Here is a 21,121-nt window from a genome sequence, read left to right as displayed (position 1 = left end):
CACTAATGGCTCTTAGCATTTGATAATGCCTGCAGCCCAACAGATGGCAGTGTGCTTAACAGCTCTGTCAATCCTGTCGCCCCGCATCTCCTGTCGCCCAGCTCTGGCTTGATCCGCTGCTGCTTCCTTTCGCGTGGTACAGCTGCCCTCCCACAGCAGAGGGCGGAGGGCCACAGTGCTACAGGCTTCTTTGTACCTGCGTTCGGTGGGTCCTGAGTTGTTGTCCCGCATCCAAGAAGAACAAGGTTATGCTGACAGTAGAAGGGTGAGGAGGGTGGAGAAGAGTTTTATTGAGTGGCGAAACAGCTTCTCAGCAGACACGAGACACGAGGGTGGACCCCAGATGAAGTCAGGGGGTCATTCTCTCTCTCAGCGTGGCTGGTTCTGGGGCTTTTATGGACACAGAATGGGGAGCCTGTGCTGATTGGTTTGTGACTATGCAAAAAAGACTAAAACAAAGACACCACTCAAAGGTGGGCACAACAGTGTAAAAAACCAATTAGGGAAGCTCAGGTATATGTAAACTAAATGAACAGTAAGGATCAATCAGAGGAAAGCACACCAAATGGGAAGAGAGGTTCTCAAGCCAGTCCATGGATTTACCTGGAACTTGTAGCTAGGCTTTAAACTGTCTTCAGCTTGAAGGTCGGGTTTCACCGGGATCTGCCCCATCTGCCTAGGATTTGTCTGCCTCCTGCTTCTATCAGTTTCAAGTGGTATTACTAGTTGTTTATGTGTATCCATTACTCTTGGTGGTGTGCACTATGAGTCTGGAGGGATAACTAGATTGGGCAATTAAGCAGTTATTTTTAATGATTTCCAAGGAATCTTCGGCATTTACAAAGTCCACCACCTAATAATGATTTCCAATTTCAGAATGATTTCAGATTTCAGAAGGCAAGCAGGATTCAATAAGTTGGGCATTTTGGGGTGCAAAGACTCTTCCCCCCTCCCTTCTTTTTTTCTTAGAGCATGTGGTTCAGCATGCTTCTGTGAGCCTCCTCTGGCCTGTTACAGTTGTAGTGGCAAGAAGAACAGTGCCCGTTCTCTTTCTAGATGTTCCTGGCTTTGCTTACCAAATCGAGAGCTGTTCTGCCTCATGATCCACTAATGAGAATAAGTGGGATGTCAGAGCGCCATCAGTGAAAGATGACACCTGAAGGTTATGGCTCTTGTGCCCATGGAGAAGTATGGTTCTGTGTTCATGCCTTCTGTAGGTGATGCTGGGCTATGAAGTTTATATGGCAATTATGCACATCAGCTCTAATTGCTTTGCCAGTCACAGGGTACCATGGTTCTTTAGAATAAATTGGCCTTTGAGTTTCTGTCAGCTACTGAAGAATTCAGATCCCTAATGAACTAAGACTTTTAGCTGGGCCTGAACCTAAGACCTAAATGATAGTCAAGGAGGAAATGGTAGTGAGGAAGCTGAGCATCTATTAGTGAAGAAATCAAGGGAGAGATGGGAATTGCTCACACATTTGCTACCGCTTTTTTTTTTCTTTAGGTTCCGATTAAAAGGCAGGTCTGCTAGTCATTGTGTCTTGGCTGGAATGAAAGCCCTTTGGAATAGCAGTGTTCCAGTGTGTGAACGTGAGTAGAAAGAACTATGTAGTTTGGATAGCTCTCCTTATTTTCGTTTTCCAGCGTGTTTTTCCGCATGGCATCACCTGTTGTCTAGATCTTTACTTAACTGAATTATGGATAAAAATACTTCTTTGTTGCAAGAATTTCAAGAAGGGTCTTGTAGGTCTTCTCTGACATGTGTTTTTGTTACTAATCTGCAAATCACTTAGTTTAATGACTGTTTAATTTTGTGGGGAATGTGTGGCAAGAAACTAGATGACATAAAGGTGCAGCACGTTTTAGTCAGTCATTTATTTTTAGTTTTCTTATCAAGGAGGAATCTTTCTTAAATTTTTGTTTTTATTTTTATTTTTTGAGACACTGTCACCCAGGACAGAGTGGAGTGGTGCAATCACAGCTCACTGCAGCCTCAACCTCCTGGGCTCAAATGACCCTCGCACCTCAGCCTCCCAGTAGTTGGGACTACAGGCGCATGCCACCACACCTGGCTAATTTTTGTACTTTTTGTAGCGATAGAATCTCGCCATATTGCCCCAGTTGGTCTCAAACTCCTGGGCTCAAGCTATCCTCCCACCTTGGCCTCCAAAAGTGTTAGGATTACAAGTGCGAGCCACCATGCCCAGCCAAATTTTTATGTTCTTTTATCCCCTCGCATATCATAAACAATTTAGTCAGCTTGTTTTTTAGCCTGCAGTATTTAATGACATAGGGCTTCCCATGTGCCAGGACTTTCCATGTGTAGAAAAAGCAATGAATAGTGAATGAATAGTGAAGACACCTCCCTACTTTCCTGGGATGTATTTTCTTGTTGGGAAGCAGACTATGAACAAGGAAATAAATAAGTAAACAAAATTCTAAAAGTTATAATATATAAAATGGTAGTTAAATAGGGATGTTATGGAGAAAATAAAACAGAGTTATATGATAAATTAGTACGGTGGAAGGAGCTGGGATGATGAATCAGTGTCTGAAATGATGAGGTGTCCTAAGTTTCCAAACCATCTGCTTAAATAAAATATGCCAAAATTCAGAAAAAATTCAGAAACTCTTAGATAAAAGTACATGTTTGACATACCAAGACATTACTGATTGATTCTATTCTGTCTACTACAGCAAGGCAAGAATTTTTTAAACCTTGTTTTCCTGATTATTAGAAAATGTTTATTTTAATTTGTATTGTGTTAAAATAACTTATAGAAATCAATTTGGATACCTTATGGTGAGTATTATGGTGAAGAACATTCAATACCTGAGGAAACTCAAGTATTCAACAAACTCAACCTTACAGAGACACATAGAGCTGAAAATAAATATATAAATAAACTTAGGAAAACACGAACAGGTAAAATTCAAGCATGAGAAGTCAATCATTGTTTGATGTACTAGGTCTTTTATATACACATAATTCTGATAAATTTGGGTATCTCTTCCTAAATTCATATCAAACTAGAAGCATCAATTGCTTTTAGGGAAGGAACTGTTCTAAGCAGACTAAAAGGAGGAAGAAATGGTGGCTAATAATTGGAAGAAATCAAAAAAGGCTCTTTGGCACCATTTAATCTGAGGAAAAACAGCCTTACTGGTGTCTGATGACACCACTGGAAATTTGGTATTGGTCCTGATGGTAATGGTCTTGAATCACCAAGAAACATTTACATTGCTAAAGATGATAGTTCATGTTTATTAAAGTTCATAGATTTCCTTGAAACTTATGGTCTCTGATGACCAAAACTTTGTCTGTCTTGAACCTCATTGTCAACTCAGAATCTTACTATGCCTGAGTTAAAGTAGACAACAAAATGGGTGTTTTTAAAAAAAATAAAAACAATTACTTTCCAAATTCATTGTGAACATAGGTACCTGAGTGGTCCAGGAACACTGTCTTTGGGCTTTTGCAATAAACTGTAATTTAGGTCTCACTTCAGTTAGTTGCCTCTCAACAAAAGCCTTACAGATTTAAATTCCGTCTACCTTAGTTATATTCTTTCTAAAAGTGATATTCTTTCTAAACACACAGTCACAGGTCACTATTGTTTCAGTCATCTTAAGTGAAATTCTAATAGAACTTAAAGCTCTTGTTTTCTTTCTAGAAATCTTTTGTCCAAATCCTCCAGCTATCCTTAATGGGAGACACACAGGAACTCCCTTTGGAGATATTCCCTATGGAAAAGAAATATCTTACGCATGCGACACCCACCCAGACAGAGGGATGACCTTCAACCTCATTGGGGAGAGCTCCATCCGCTGCACAAGTGACCCTCAAGGGAATGGGGTTTGGAGCAGCCCTGCCCCTCGCTGTGAACTTTCTGTTCCTGCTGGTTAGTACCTGCTTCCACATATCCTAAATGGGTTCAGAATATCTAGGTAAGAACCTCCATATTTCTATAGTGACAGTCATTTTTGCTTGTGAAAATGGCTTTGCTGTAACTGTCAGAGACAGAACTCCCTCCCAAGTGAATGACAAATGGGTTCTAGATAGGCACGCTGTCTCAATTGTTGGTATTCTGATGGTCCTTCCTATGGGGTGAAGAGTGTGGGATGGTAAGGAGAGAAGGGGGTGGACAGTGAAGAGAATTGATGAGGTCCAGATTTAGTAGAGAATGTTTTCAAAGTACTGAAAACAAATGCTAAAGAAAATACTCTTTTATTCCACCTCTACTACTACGAGTTATCTTTATCCTGGAGAGATGGATGTGCTGTGCAAAAAGTACACATTGATGATGTAATTTACTTCAGAACTGATAACGCTATAAAAGTAATTTGAGAAACTCAGATGTAGGGATTTATACTTTTTATGTTGTTTCCAAGGGTTTGTTCAAGCCACTGACTATGTTTGTTTGGTCCTTCACCTCAACATTAACAGAGGGAACTCAGGAGGCCCTGGAGAAGCAGAGTTTCAAATTGTACTCTTAGCCTAATGGGTGCAGCAAACCAATATGGCACATGTATACCTATGTATCAAACCTGCACATTGTGCATATGTACCCTAGAACTTAAAGTATATATATATGTGTGTGTGTATGTGTGTATATATGTATATATATATGTGTATATATATGTGTGTGTGTGTGTATATATATATATATATATAGAGAGAGAGAGAGATTGTACTCTTAGCCTCCATAGCTCATTCCTTTGATATATTAGTCTGGCTTTAAACGACAGTACCTGACAACTGTAGGCACATGTGTGGCTGTGACTGCCCACACCAGCTCCATCTTCCAGTAAGGACAGAACAGCACTGAATCGGTAGCTTGTCGATCCCTGTGGTACTCCCCCATCTGATCTAGTTTGAAGTTAGAGACTGTAGAGGATAGTGTTTAAATGTCAAGAGGTCTAGGTTTAGAGAACCCGTCTTTCACTGATCGAATAGGAGGGAGTGGCTTATGACCTGGCTGGTTGAGGTCTTCATGTACCTCTAATAGCCAGAGATATTGGATGTGTTCATGTATTCATATGTCTATGTTTAACTGAGTGTCTTTTCTTGTGTTTGTGTGGGAACTTGTTCTTAGCCTGCCCACATCCACCCAAGATCCAAAACGGGCATGACATTGGAGGACATGTATCTCTATATCTTCCTGGGATGACAATCAGCTACATTTGTGACCCCGGCTACCTGTTAGTGGGAAAGGGCTTCATTTTCTGTACAGACCAGGGAATCTGGAGCCAATTGGATCATTATTGCAAAGGTGACTTATTTCTTGGTATTCCTTATTCTTGCTGGGTTGTATGGAATGCATGAGGCTTGTAAGGCTGAGAGACATTGAAATGAGCTTAATGAAAGGGATAATATTTTTTTCTTCTCGGCAACTGCTTTCTTTTCATTTACATAAAATTTATTTCATCTTATTAACTGTCCTCTTTGCATGGTCGACAGCAATGCTTCTCCATCCAGAGCATTAACAAAATCACCTTGTTAAAAAGATTCTCAAAATCCATTCCATGACCTCTGATTCTGTTTTAAAGTGGGGTCAAAAGTCTATTTTTAACAAACTCATCAGAATGCTCTGATGCAGGAAGACCACAGACCACACTTCAAGAAATACCACTTTGCCTTCTTGGTTTGTATCTAGGAAAAAAATATTGTAGGCTTAATTTTGAGACTATTACAACTGAAAAGAAGTCTGTGCTTGAAGATGAAGGATGTACTGATGGCTGGGCAGAAAAAGAAAGTAAAACAAAGGATAAGTTAAACAAATTAAAGTAGTCTGGGTGTGGTGGTTCACACCTGTAATCCCAGCACTTTGGGACGCCAAGGTGGGCAGATCACCTCAGGTCAGGAGTTTGAGACCAGCCTGGCCAACATGGTGAAACCCCGTCTCCACCAAAAATACAAAAATTAATCAGGCATGGTGGTACATGCCTGTCGTCCCACCTACCCGGGAGGCTGAAGCAGGAGAATTGCTTGAACCCAGGAGGTAGAGGTTGCTGTGAGCCCAGATCGCGCCACTGCACTCCTGCCTGGGTGACACAGTGAGACTCAAAAAAAAAAAAAAAAAAAAAAGAAAAAAGAAAAAGAAAAAGAAAGAAAGATAAATTTTAAATTCACAATCATGATTTACTAACTTTTTTGTTCTATGTGCAGAAATTGGCCAGAATTATGCATTTAATAAAGAGCAGAGTGTCAGTATTTGTTGTGAAGCCAGACAGAATTAACATGGTACTCCTGTTTCCTTACAGCGTGACCCCAGTGGCTCCAGGGCTAGATCACTGTTAGCCTAATTCCTAATCTTTCCACAGCTTTCCAGTTGCAGAGCTGTTAATCAACAGTGAATGCACAGTACATTCCATATTCTATTACTTTACATTAAGAAATGGGAGTCAGAAAATGTTAAATCATAAGGTTTTTGGAGGAGGAAGATTAGTAACATGTTTAAAAACATGCTTCCTCTTAGCCAAGGGCAAAATAGGTTTTGGCTATTTTCTCCTATTCTCGCAGTTAAAACGGACAATCAACAATAAAATATCAATTTCTTTCTGATTTGTCTAATTTCAGAAGTAAATTGTAGCTTCCCACTGTTTATGAATGGAATCTCGAAGGAGTTAGAAATGAAAAAAGTATATCACTATGGAGATTATGTGACTTTGAAGTGTGAAGATGGGTATACTCTGGAAGGCAGTCCCTGGAGCCAGTGCCAGGCGGATGACAGATGGGACCCTCCTCTGGCCAAATGTACCTCTCGTAAGTGCAAGTGCAAGGAATGTGGGACCTTCCCGGTCATGGTTATTGCTCATTCATTCATCCATATTGGCATCAAGTGTAGTGTGATGTTTATGGCATATGCTATGAGCTATAGAGTACAATATGAGCATCCACCTATTCCAAAACTCCCATAGTGAGAGTAAGGCCAGACTTCCTCTTCTCATACTTCTCACTGCAGCTCTGCACCTTTTTTGTCTATATCACTTTGTGGTTGCATGAGCCACACAGTAATGATTTATTTACAGCCTATGAGCCTTACAAGAAATGTTTTCAGCATGAGTTAGGGAGCACCTTCCAAGCTGCAGAGAGCGGCCGGCCTGTCTCCCTCACCACTGGAGGGGACAGGATTTTAAGCTAGCACAGCTGGATAGAGCAGATTTAGAAATTACGTATCATTGAGCTCTGTAGAAGAGTAGCCCTCTGCTGGCAACTGGAAGGTACTGTAAGATAGAAAACTACCCACATCATGGAGCAGATGAGCAAAGTTAATAATGAACAGCCTTTCTTAATCCAAGTTAGTGCTACACTTTCCCTTCTCCCCATCTCTTATGACTCTTCTAATACATGGTTCTACACCAACATTGTTCAAGATCCAGTTTTACAATTAATCCTGTAAATATGCTAATATGGCTCACAGATAATATTTCTAAATTATCAGCTTGACACTCCCTTAATATCAAATTATATTTGCTTTTTTGGCAAAAATCTCACTGGATAACTTACTAAATGCTTTTAGAGTATTCTGAAGATCTGGCTGGGACTGACAGAAAATTCAGGTCATTGGAGAACCAACCGTATCAAATATTAGAACAAAATATAAAGCAATAATACAAAAGTCACTTTGCACCAGCATAAGAAGAGACATACAAATAAGTGGAACAAAATTGATATTAATAAAATAAAGGGGCCAGGTATGGTGGCTCATGCCTGTAATCCCAGCACTTTGGGAGGCCGAGGCGGATGGATCACCTGAGGTCAGGAGTTTAAGACCAGCCTGGCCAACATGGTGAAACCCCATCTGTACTAAAAAGTAAAAAAATTAGCTGGTCGTGGTGGCAGATGCCTGTAATCCCAGCTACTCAGGAGGCTGAGGCAGGAGAGTCGCTTGAACACGGGAGGTGGAGGTTACAGTGAGCCGAGATCGCTCCATTGCACTCCGGTCTCGGTGACAAGAGCAAAACATTTTTTAAAAATTGTCCATTAAATTAACAATAAGAAGGTTGTTAGGTGAACACCCAATAAAAAGCAAGGATGTGATGAAACTGATATTGTTGTGTGTTGAAGGTACTATTGTAAATTTGCAAAAACTCTTATGAAAAACAATTATGCAATGTATGTGGAAAATAATACAACTATTCCTGCCAGTTAGCCCTCCTAGAAATTTAATCTAAGGAAATAATGTAAAATATTAAAATATTTTATGCATTTTATTAAGGGTTTCATGAGACAGAAACCTAGAAACAAGCTAAATGCACAATAGAAGTCATTGAATACACTATGAGGCATCTACTAGATTATGTTAGTTTGCCTTTGTTGTAACTTATATTTCTAGTATATAATTATGTGAAAACACACATATAAGGAAATGTACCAGAACAGAATGTATCAAAACATTTTTTGGGTACTAGGATTGGGGTGACTTTTTTCTTTAGTTCTGTATTATAAATTTTCTTCTGTAATTGTATTAATAATAATTTTTAAAAGTCTTCTCTGAGTGCAGAAGGTAAAATGAAAGTATGTGAATGAAACCAATGGCTTTTTGCATTAGAAAAAATATTAGACTGAGTCCTGAAGAAAAATCAGGATGACTTGTCACTGGCTGAGAGGTCCTGTTCAATCATGTTGCATGCCAGAGTGATGTTTTGTGACTTTTGTCTTCCTTTTAGGTGCACATGATGCTCTCATAGTTGGTAAGTTTTATGAAAGTTTTGCTGAGGAATTCTGGCATCTATAGCAGTAAGTACCTACCTATAATGAATGAAATGTAAAAAGAGAGATCAAAATGTCTTGAGTTGTAAAGAGATCAAAATATCAAAATATCTTCAGTTGTAAGTTCAACTAGAAAGAAAATAATGATAAGTTAGGCCACAATATGGTGAAACTGGCATCGTCATATGCATACTAAATAACCTTCATCAAAGGTTCTTTACTATCTTTGAACCATTACAAATGAATAATCATTCATCAGTGTCAAAAATTCTTTATTTGAATGTGGTGGGAGAATGTAACTTCTTCTTTCAGTTGTAACCTGGAGTATGCTTCCAGATGGTGATCCTGCTCACTTGCACAAATAGAAAGCCATAAGACCAGTCTTCTGAGCCCATATCTGTGATTTGCCTAAATAAGAATAGTTTTGTAATAGAGTTTGCTTCCAAGGGAATACTGTGGCATATTACTCTTACATCCCTTTTTAAGCATCTGGACACTGAGACACAGAGAGTTAACGTAACTTGCCCAAGACCACAGAATGGGGTAGCCTGGGTCTACTTATCTGTGGAGACTGTGCACTTTAACAATCAATAAATGGACAAAATGACCTAAATATGTAATTCGACAAGAGAGAGAATTCCAGTATTTTCACAATGAAATGCCTGTGTGTTAAGTCTTAGGCAAGAGACATGGGCAGGGCCATGGAGAGCTGGTGGCCAGCTGCCCCATCACGGTTCTCACTTACTTTTGGAAAAGCTGACATTGGACTAAAGGTTACAAAACGGCTCAGCTCACACCTTAACTATAATAACCCTGTGGGAGTAAGACTAATGCTATAGAAACCCAGAGTAAAGCAGAATGTATAGTTACATCTTTAAAAAAAAAAAAGCATTGGCAATCTGTAGTGGGACTGGATACTAAGATAGAATTTAAAACCTGTAAGTTATATTTTCCATGCATTTAATTACCTGGTTTTACTGCCTAGGCACTTCATCTGGTACGATCTTCTTTATTTTACTCATCATTTTCCTCTCTTGGATAATTCTAAAGCACAGAAAAGGGTAAGTATAGCCATATTATCCCAAGAAATGTAAACTGTACTTACCCCCTCTTGGAAGTCAAAAGAAAGTAAAAGACAAACAAACCCATTGCTACATAAACAGATGTGGTAATTCTTATAAAGAAAGTCCTTGACACACAGTATAGACAAAGAGGTATTCACACTAAAGGAAGTATATAGGATACTAAGAACAATTAAAAAAATAATAATAATAACAAAAAAAAAAAGACCATTTGGCCAGGTATGGTGACTCATGCCTGTAATTTCAGCACTTTGGGAGGCCAAGGTGGGCAGATCACTAGAGGCCAGGGGTTCGAGACCAACTTGGGCAACATGGTAAAACCCTGTCTCTACTAAACATACACAAAATTAGCTGGGCGAGGTGGGACACACAACTGTAATCCCAGCTACTCGGGAGGTTGAAGCATGAGAATTGCTTGAACCCAGGAGGCAGAGGTTGTAGTGAGCCAAGACTGTGCCATTGCACTCCAGCCTGGGTGACAGAGTGAGACTACATCTCAAAACACACACACACACACACACACACACACACACACACACACACACAGCATTTTAAGAAGGAATTGAGTTTTACAGAAAGAGAAAGTAGGCAGAAGGGGTTTTTAAATAGTTGTTCATGAGGCTGTTTGATATCCTAGTTTTGCTAAGACATTGCAGACACTGACCTCTAAGCCCAGATCCTATCATAGCACTAGAAGTTAGATTGGGTCACTTATGGCACACGTATCATATGGCACACATAGGCTGCCAGTGGGGAAGAATTGAAACTTTCCATTGGGTATTTTAATATATAAACAAATATTTTGTAAACACCATTAACTTTTTTTTTTTTTTTTTTTTTTAAGACAGAGTCTTGCTCTGTCACCCAGGCTGGAGTGCAGTGGCACGATCTTGGCTCACTGCAACCTCTGCCTCCCAGATTCAAGCGATTCTCATGCCTCAGCCTCCTGAGTAGCTGGGACTACAGCCATATGCCACTACACCAGGCTATTTTTTGTATTTTTAGTACAGAAAGGGTTTTGCCATCTTGGCCAGGCTGGTCTTGAATTCCTGACCTCAAGTGATCCACCTGCCTCAGCCTCCCAAAGTGCTGGGATTACAGGTGTGAGCCACCGGGCCCAGCCATCATTAATTTTTTAAATTTGAAAGAAAAAAAACTTGCAAAGACTAAGATCTGAATAAAGAAACGTCTTTGACAGGGAAGAGAACCTACACAGCTTTTGTACTGGTTGATTGAATTATAACAACCTCAATGAGGCCAGAATCAATAATATCAATGTCATATGGTTGATGAGCAAATTCTATACCCATAGAAAAACTGAATTTGTAACTTTTAAGTGAACGGTTTTCTATAGCAAATATTCTAAACAAGTGCAGTTTCCTACAACAAGCTTTACAGAAACTGAAGTTTTGATATTTCACAAAGATGCCAATATACTTTTTAAAAAGTAGTTTGTCATAGTAGATCTTGCTGTAAAGAACCTAGACAGGAACTCAATTTCATGGAAAAATACTGAATTAGTAGATATTTAAATTTAAATATCCATCCTTCCTAACTAATGTTCTCTATATTTTACGGCTTGACATATATTCTTTGCTCTTTTCCGTTACAAAAAGAAAAGGTAAGTAGCTGGGCACTTTACTTTAACAAAGTTCTTGTGTCAATACATTTTTCCTCTTAAAGTTTCTCATTAAGTACCATATAATTAGTGAGTTAATTTTTAAAAAAATTACTACTAAGTCTGAATTAAAGGAGTTGGGGCTTCTAATTTTCTGTATCTATATCAGTCTCTAGTTAAAACCACACAGGGGAAATGATTATCCCTTCTTCTTGGAAGTATTCAAGATACTTTAATATCTTGAAGATATTTGAATATCTCCACCCTTCTAACTATGTCATTCTTCATTACTTATGGTCCATTCCTTGTTAATCAACTAGAGGGTCAGACTCCCAAGCCTAACTATTGATTTGTTTCACCTACATAATTTAAGATCATTTCCTCATATTAATCACCTTCAGACATAAACATGACTCAATAACCATTTCATAAAATTATTTCTTTAGAAATGATTGTCTTGTATAGTCTAAGCAACCTCAGAGCATATACCATTTCTTCATGTTTTCCATCTCGTAAAACCTGCCTCCTATTATTTTCATATTCTTTAAAGTATAATGTCCATGGCACAACCATTCTCTCTCTGACCAGTGGCTACCAGAAATGTGGCAGAAAGAAAGATCGTGATCCTTGTTAGACTTAAAGGTCAGGGAGGTAAACCTCCCAAACATCTATGTAACCCACACTAAAACCTATTCTATATGTGTAATCCAGGAAAGTTTTTAAACATTTTCTAAACTTTTACTTTTGACCTGTTTCACTTCTTGGGATTATAACTGCCTGACGTGTTCTTCCTGCCTGTCATACAGACAAAACCAATTCCCTGAGATCATGGTATATTGCAGTAAAGAAAGAGATGAATTAATACAAGGCCAGTCGCGTGGAAGAACTGGAGTTATCACTCAACTCAGTCTCCCCAAGAACACAGGGGCTAGGGTTTTTATAGATCATTTGGTAGGAAGGGAGCTAGGGAATGGGTACTACTGATTGGTTGGGGATGGGGGTGTGGGAAATGTTCCTCATGTGCTGTGTCCACCTCTGGTTGGGGGCCACAGGACCAGTTGAGTCATGAGTCACAGGTCCAGGTAGAGTCAGTCAGTTGCCAAATGCAAAAATCTGAAAAACATCTCAGAAGACCAATCTTATATTCTACAGTAGTGATGTTATCTATAGGAGCAATTAGGGAAGTCACAAATCTCTGAGCAGTAATGGATTATAAAACCTATGCCTATATTTTAGCAGAGTTCAGGTCCCTCTCCTAATCCTAATCTCTTGGCCTTTCATTAGGTTTCAGGTCCTGAGCAAGGAGGGAGCTAGTTTTAGGAAGAGACTGTTATTATCCTTGCTCCAAAGTTAAATTATAAACTAAATTCCTTTCATGGTTAGCTTGGCCTACACCCAGGAATGAGCAAAGCCAGCCCACCTGTGAGGCTAGAAGCAAGATGAAGTCAGCCATGTTAGATTTCTTTCACTCTCAGAATCTTTGCAAAGGTGGTTTCAGCATAGTGAGTGCATTTCTCTAACAAAACACCATTGATTTTCATGTTAGAAATAACACATAGCTAAAATTGGGGAAAAGAAGTAATAAACTTAAATAATCAGAAGGCAGAGGTCCCTTCTTTCAGAAGGAGTTGGGCTGATTAATCATGCAGTCATACCTCCTTGAGTGGGTGTGGCCAATAAGCTAAGTCATCGTGGCTATGTGAGGAGGACTGATTATTCCTTATCTGGAGCTCAAGCTTTCCTCACAGAAAGACAAGGGCATAAAGGGCCTCATGGCAAAGAAGAAGGAAGCCATGTGGGAAACACAGACTTTGAGTGGAGAGTATCGTAGTGGTCACCAAGTCAGAAGAGCCATTTATCCTGGAGCTAAAAAAGACTGACAGATATAGAATAGTGTAGAACAAGATGGCCTGCTCTATGGGAGAGCCACAGTCACACCAGGCCTAGAGAGGTGCAGGCTGACGTTTACCTCAAACACTGGAGACAATTCAGAAGCTGCATAAGCAGTCTGAAGACTTACTAAGAAACTAAAATGAGGCTGGGTGCGATGGCTCAGGCCTGTAATCCCTGCACTTTGGGAGGCTGAGGCGGGTGGATCACCTGAGGTCAGGAGTTGGAGATCAGCCTGGCCAAGATGGCAAAACCCTGTCTCTACTAAAAATACAAAAATTAGCCTGGTGTAGTGGCACATGCCTGTAGTCCCAGCTACTCAGGAGGCTGAGGCAGGAGAATTGCTTGAACCCAGGAGGTGGAGGTTGCGGTGAGTTGAGATTGTGCCACTGCACTCCAGCCTGGGCAACAAAGGCAAAACTCCATCTGAAAAAAATAAATAAATAAATAAAATAAAATAAAACAAGAAAAGAAACTAAAGTGATAGAGAAATAGAAGGAATACACACACAGAAATGATCTCACCTTCTTTAAAATGCTCCTCAAGGAGGTCTACTTTAACTATCCTAGTAAAGATGACATGACCCCACCCCCACATTCCCAGTCTCTCTTATCCTGCTTTATTTTTTTCATAGACTTATTCTTTTATTATAATTAATTAAATAATTACATTCCATGTTTATTCTCTCTCACCCTCCATGAAGTCGGGGATTTTTGTCCTATCTTCACCAATGGATACACAACAAATCTAAACTGTCCCTGGGACAAAGAGAGTCTCAATAAATATTTATCAAATGAATGAGTGAGCTACACACCACTAAGAGTGTTACCACAAGGGGAAATTTCTGCCGTAATTCTCTACCAAGTTGAACAGTGCGTCTTTAACTTGTCCTAAACTTACTCCAGGTTTCAAGGCTGCTCCTTGTTCTAATATACCAACTGTCTCAGTCTGTTGGTATATATACTTGGGCAGTTATAACAGAAACTCCATAGACTGGGTGGATTCAATAAGCATTTAAGCTGGGTGCAGTGGTACCCGCCTATAGTCCCAGCTATTTGGGAGGCTGAGGCAGGAGTACTGCTTGAGCCCATGAGTTTAAGGCCAGCCTGGGCAATATGGTAAGACCGTGTCCCTAAAAAACATTATTTCATTTCTAAAAACCAAGCATTTATTTCTCATAGTTCTAGTGGGTAGAGAGTCCAAGGTCAAGGCAACTGCAAATTCAGTGTCTGGTGGGGCTCGCTTTCTAGTTAATAGACTTCAATCTTTTCTCCGTGTCCTCAAATCAGAGAAAAGGAGTGAAGGAGCTCTCCTGGTCTCTTTTCTAAGGGCACTAGTCCCATTCACAAGGGCTTTGCTCTCATGATCTAATTACTTCTCAAAGGTCTCACCTTTGAGATCCTATAGTAATTAGATCCTATAAATTTTCAACATATAAATTTGGAAAGATACAAACATTCAGTCCATTGTACCAACACTGCATTTGGTAAGCACATATGCTTAAACGATATCACACTTGATTTCATGTGCCTTCTCAATCCTCACCTTTCCTTGATTAAGAATACCTGATTACTCTGCTCATTTCCTCTGTGCCCTCCACCTTGGCCTTTCCACTCGGTATTACTACTATCTCTTGCATTCTTGGTCTCTACTATACTCCTCACCATCCCTGCTCCCTGGACTATGATCCCCTGTGAGCAGGGACCACCTATATCCACCCAAAACAATTTTTATTTAATGATTTTTTAATCTCTACTTGTACAGCAGTCAAAATTAATAATAAGAGTAGAAATGGTTAATGTATTTACAAAAAGAGTTAACATGTTTATTTATAGGTTTATTTACCATTTATTATCTTCTTTGGTCCTCAAAGCAACTCTGTGAGGTAGGTAGGCCCAATCATATTGTTATTCCAAAGCATAAAACACTCTAGGTTCAAAGAAATTCAGTGGCTTGTTTAAAGCCAGTAGGAAGTTGTTAGGAATTAGGCCTTTAGTCCAGATTATTTAACTGGAAATCTTGAACTCTTTGTGCTAGTATTTTGACAATGTTAGTTGCCATTTCTGAATCTGACTCTATATTACTGAAATTCAGTATCCAGAATTGTACATAGTACAAACCTAAAGTATTTTCCTTTTTTCTTTCAATATTCTTTTTCTCCCTATATTTTACTGAGTTTGTTTTAGCTACTCTGGTATATTGAACCAGTATCTTTCTAGAGAACCGTATGCAATCTCTCCTTTTTTTACTCTTTATTCTGAGTCATTAGGCTATAAAAAATTAAGGTATTTCTTCAAGGGCATCTTTCCATATTGAGATTTCCTGGTGTTTCACACAGACTTGGCAAGTTCTTCCTGTGATTTAATCTCACTGCCTTGTTATTTCACTAGTTAAAAATATGCTGCCTGCACATTTTGATATTTCACTGTGTATTTACAACAATAATTTGTGATAACGTTAAATAAGATAGGTCATAAGATAGGTCATGCACTCATCAGTGAGGAATAATACTGGTTAGACTTCTTCATTCAGAGCCCATTATTGCCTCTTGTTACTGCCTCGTACCCACTCCCATTTCTACACAAAACAGCCTTGTCCACAGTCAAAATTTCAAAGTTTCCATTGTTGTGATGCTTAGAATGATAAAATACTTAAGGCCATCCTCTGTGAAGACTCCCTGAATTTTCCTATGTTCACATTAACCACCAGTAACTAACCAAATAGCTCTTCATTCAACATATACTCACCGAGATCATATTCTCCAAAACCCCATGTACCACTCATCACCCAAGACCACCTTCAGAACACTACTCATCTTACCACTTAACCACCACTCCTTGGAAGGTCATACCACCTGGCTATATACCCCTCCACTCTTCCTCATCCATGGATCTCAAGTGTGCCTTCCCTGTCCTGTGAAAACTCTGCCCCCTGAAGCAGTCTGCCTCTTTTTCTCAAATGATGCTGTCATTCTAATTTCCATAAGAGGGTAAAGAATAACTGAGTGATGAGGAAACAGTGGTACATGTTGAAGTGAGTTAACTCTTCAAGCTTCCATTCTAAAATCCCTAATACCAACTCATACATAAAATCTCCTGGTACTGGTACTGTTTTATCATTTCATTGATAAAAGATGAAGTGTTTATTAACCCCCAAAGAGGCAGTGTACCATACCAAGTGAGGGCGAGGGCTTTGCAACCGCTAAGGCCTGTGTTCACAGTCACTCACTCTCTATGAGACCCTGAGCAAGATACTCATCCTCAGTAAATTTCATTTTCCTTACCTGTGAAATGGAGATAATAATAGTTCCTACCTTACTTAGCATAGTGCCTCATTTATGATGCATGTCAGAAAATGTTAGCTATTATTTACACATGATTGTTATTACTGATATTAAAAATTGAGTAAATATTTCTTTTTACTGTTAGTTCTTAAATACCTTCATGACAGCTACTGCTGCTCCCCTAACTGTGGATATTGCTTGTACAGAAAACAGAACATATATCTTCACTATAGTAGAAAAAGGAAGCCTCGTGTAACACTGCAGTGCAAAGTCATTCATGTTGTGCAGCTTAAGTGTCAAAATCTCGATGTAAATCCTATTTACTAATCAAAATTGTGTCAGAAATAGTGAAATGTGTGAAGGCGTGGACATCTGCCTATAAACAATTTAGAGTATTCTGACAGAAAATATAGGATGATTTTAGTATTATTTTCTAATCTAAGTTTTTGCTTAGTATTAAAAGATGAGATTTGGTTATGATTTTGCTTTCAGACGTCTTGCAAAGGTATCAGGAACTTAAGGCAAATAATACCTTAAATTTCAAAATGCAAATTACTAATTTCTTTCAAAACAGATACTTAAATGATTAAGACAGTTTTTCTATTTTTTTCCTCTGCCAATTAGCAATAATGCACATGAAAAACCTAAAGAAGTGGCTATCCATTTACATTCTCAAGGAGGCAGCAGCGTTCATCCCCGAACTCTGCAAACAAATGAAGAAAATAGCAGGTACCTATATACATACTGAATTCAAAATGTTTTCAACAACTCAAATATCAAAAATGGAAACAGGACTTGAATATGATATTGCACTAGGTAGGTCATTGATACCAAAGAATTTAGAGAGTACTTCAGGAGTTGGAAACTTCTTTTTTTTTTATTGGATTATTATTGTCATTTCCACTGATTTGGGGTGATGACTCTATAAGTCAGTGCAGTCACAGTCACTACTTTTTCAAAGCATTCCTATAATTTCCTGTATTTATGCTATGAAACTTTGAGAAGTAGTATGCTTTTCTTTTTCTTGTGGAACCCAAGAATTTGCTGCCTGCTTGTACCTCCAAGTCTTCCAGCTTCCCTTAAATGCACAGAGTCACTTTAATGTCCTCTGGAGACTTTCGCTTTACCTCCCCAGCCTCCAACCCCCTTGATTTCTGACTTCCACTGAATTCTCTACTTCATTTGGCCTCTTTGACTGCTCCTTCTTTTGGTCCTCATTCCCTTGGGCTTATTAAATACCTAACCTTTCATTCTACCTATTCAAAGCAGGCTTACTGCAAGCTGTTGTGTAGTACACATTGCTAAAGATTTGGGGTGAAAAGGGAAATTATACCATTATCAAAAGTGGTATATATCAATATTAGAAATCACTGAACTGAAAAGTAACTAGTACACCAGGGACCTGAAAACTACCACCTGTGAGCCAAATCCAGTTGGCCACTTGTTTTTGTAAATAAAGTTTTACTGGGGCACAGCCACACCCAATCGTTTGTCTACTGTCTCTGGCTCCCTTTTATACTACAACAGCAGAGCTGAGTAGTTGCAACAGAGACCCCAAAAGCCAAAAGTATTTACTATCTGGCCCTTTAGTGGAAGACTTTCCTAACCCCTGAACTATATCATACTATGAGAAATTTCTCACTGGCTAGTTCCCCTTTTAACCTGGGCTTTCCATCCTCTTCCCAGGCCTCTCTCTCTCATTGGATACTCCTCTCTTTTGTTCAGATCTTTAATGCATTCTCAGGGTATGCAGTAAATACAGGCATTCAGACTCTCGGGCTGCTTGCAAATTCAAAACTCCATTTTTCTTTAACATTCAGAGCAGTTTATTTGGCTCTGGCTTACTTTGGCTATGCCCAAGAATCCTAAAATGTCCTACCCATAGGTGTTTGGAACATTTTCAGGAATAAGATCACCATATGCCCTAGAACAGAATTAGGCCAGTCCTGTAGAAAGCAGAAGCAAAAGCACCACAATCATTACTAAATTTCCTTTCTTTATGTCCTACCTCTTTCTCATATACCTGTGCATTAATCTAAACTTGGCATGTTATACCTACACACATCAGAAATCCTAAATTCAACAGAGGACAGTGGAAGGGGCCCCAGGAAAAGTAAAGGAAGTGGAAAAGGTATTTTATAGTTAACCAAAATATAAGTAGAAGCAATTCAAACTTTTCTAAACAAAAAATTACAGATTATGTCCTATTTTCTCCTATAATAGAAATGAATTTGCAATGCCCTGTTTATTATCTTGTCTTCCTAGTTGCTTTGCTTCTAGCTTGTCATTACTGTTTATGAAAACAAATGAAATATGCATTGCTTTTTTAAAATTCAGAATTGATATTTTACTTTTTGAAGCTTTAATGTTTATCTGGCCTGATCCTTCTGAAATGGGCATTTGTATACACTGGGGGATACATGGCTAATGCTAATATACCAAGGGGATATAAAAATCATAAGATGAAAATGGCATGGTTTCCTAGAGAATATATTTTTCTAATGTTACTCCAATAGTTCAAATAAAAATTGTATTATTTCAACATGAACACAAACACATTTATAAGGGAGCAAAAGACAAATAAATAATGCAGGAAGTTTAAGATAAAATAAGATGGCCTGGCGTGGTGGCTCACGCCTGTAATCCCAGCGCTTTGGGAGGCCGAGGCGAGTGGATCATGAGTCAGGAGATCGAGGCCATTCTGGCTAACACGGTGAAACCCCTTCTCTACTAAATACACACACAAAAAAAAAATTTAGCCGGGCGTGGTGGTGGGCGCCTGTAGTCCCAGCTACTCGGGAGGCTGAAACAGGAGAATGGCGTGAGCCCGGGATGCGGAGCTTGCAGTGAGCCGAGATCGCGCCACTGCACTCCAGCCTGGGTGACAGAGCAAGACTCCGTCTCAAAAAAAAAAAAAAGATAAAATAAGACAGAAAATATTGTGCTTTCAGGGATGCTTTAGACTATGTCTCCAAAGTTCTTGCGTGAGGCATTCATTTTCCTTTACTATCAGAGTGCTATGGGGGAAAAGTCAGGCAGAACTGATTCAGGGCCAGCTGTGTGGCCACTCATTTACAAACAGACAAAATAACAGCAGACTGGAAGAACAACAACCATTTTTACAAGAGTTCATTTTAAAAATACTCCACAATGATAAATTATTTGATTTAGCCTCATTCCTGTCAGATTACCTGCCTAAAACACTTTTCCGCCTTTCTTTCTATCTAAATTCCCTGAACCCAGCTCCAGCTCTGAATTCAATCAACCAAGATGCTCTCCCAAACAACTCTAGTCCAAAATGATGTCTCTCTTTGAAACTCACATTTCCTGACTACGCCATTTAAAAAATAAACTAATTTATTTTAACAGTAATATCTCATCATTGTTAAAAACAAGAAATAGGGGAAAATATAAAAAATATAAAAATTACCTGCAATAATCTCTATCTAGTAGTATTCTTAAGCTTCTTTGCATATTATTATACATTTGCATATACGCCTTGAGATTATATTGATTGCACAATATTGAATCCTGCTTTTTTTACCAAATGACAAACATTTCTCCCATCATTATAACAGTACATAACCTATAGTAATTGACATTTCCTGTGTTGTTTTTTGCCTGTTAACTCTATTGCATTCATGTAGTTGCTTATTTATTCTTCAAACATTCTTAGCCACTTACAATGTGCCATAGGTTGTGCTTATGTGTGTTTTCTTTTCCATGCTAAATTAACTTCTGATGAATAGAGAAAAGATCTCCCCAATCTCTGAGTATAATCAAATGAGAAATGTTCAGTAATCAACTGAGCACGTTAATCAATTGAGAAATTTTTCATGCACGTCCCTGTGAAGAGATCACCAAACAGGCTTTGTGTGAGCAACATGGCTGTTTATTTCACCTGGGTGCAGGCGGGCTGAGTCTGAAAAGAGAGTCAGCGAAGGGAGATAGGGGTGGGGCCGTTTTATAAGATTTGGGCAGGTAAAGGAAAATTACAGTCAAAGGGGCTTTGTTCTCTGGCGGGCAGAAGTGGAGGTCGCAAGGTGCTCAGTGGGGGAGGTTTTTGAGCCAGGATGAGGCAGGAAAAGGACTTTCACAAGGTAATGTCATCACTTAAGGCAAGGACCGGCCATTTACACTTCTTTTGTGGTGGAATGTCATCAGTAAAGGCGGGGCAGGGCATTTTCACTTCTTTTGTGATTCTTCAGTTACTTCAGGCCATCTGGGTGTATACATGCAAGTCACAGGGGATGCGATGGCTTGGCTTGGGCTCAGAGGCCTGACAAAATTAATTTATGAAAATTTCATTTATCCTCAACTTTTTGGAAATACTCTTACATCAAAGTACACCTCAAATTGTGTACACTGACTACTGATCACTTTTCCGTAGGTATAAAGTCCTTAAAAATTTTGTTTCAACTTTCCCTTTTAAGATTGGAATTTTGACCACAGTGTTCCACAGGAATAAAGTGAATCATCTGTGGCAAAATATGCTAGTCAAGAAGTGAGTTAGAATCTGTGCCAAGCGT

General features: G+C 39.1%; 1 protein-coding gene across 1 annotated transcript in view; it reads left to right on the top strand.

Moving 5' to 3' along the window:
- Positions 1–21,121, top strand: part of CR1 (complement component 3b/4b receptor 1) — a 124,015-nt gene that overhangs the window by 97,943 nt on the left and 4,951 nt on the right. The window contains exons 32-38 of the mRNA NM_001193675.1: positions 1,508–1,593; positions 3,678–3,905; positions 5,100–5,276; positions 6,584–6,769; positions 8,677–8,700; positions 9,705–9,780; positions 17,217–17,321. Of these exons, the coding sequence (NP_001180604.1) occupies positions 1,508–1,593; positions 3,678–3,905; positions 5,100–5,276; positions 6,584–6,769; positions 8,677–8,700; positions 9,705–9,780; positions 17,217–17,321 (882 nt within the window). The remainder of the gene's footprint in view (positions 1–1,507; positions 1,594–3,677; positions 3,906–5,099; positions 5,277–6,583; positions 6,770–8,676; positions 8,701–9,704; positions 9,781–17,216; positions 17,322–21,121) is intronic.

This window comes from Pan troglodytes, chromosome 1 (genome assembly GCF_028858775.2).
Source record: "Pan troglodytes isolate AG18354 chromosome 1, NHGRI_mPanTro3-v2.0_pri, whole genome shotgun sequence".
Lineage (NCBI taxonomy): Eukaryota > Metazoa > Chordata > Mammalia > Primates > Hominidae > Pan > Pan troglodytes.
This window is presented reverse-complemented; position numbering and strand designations above follow the sequence as displayed.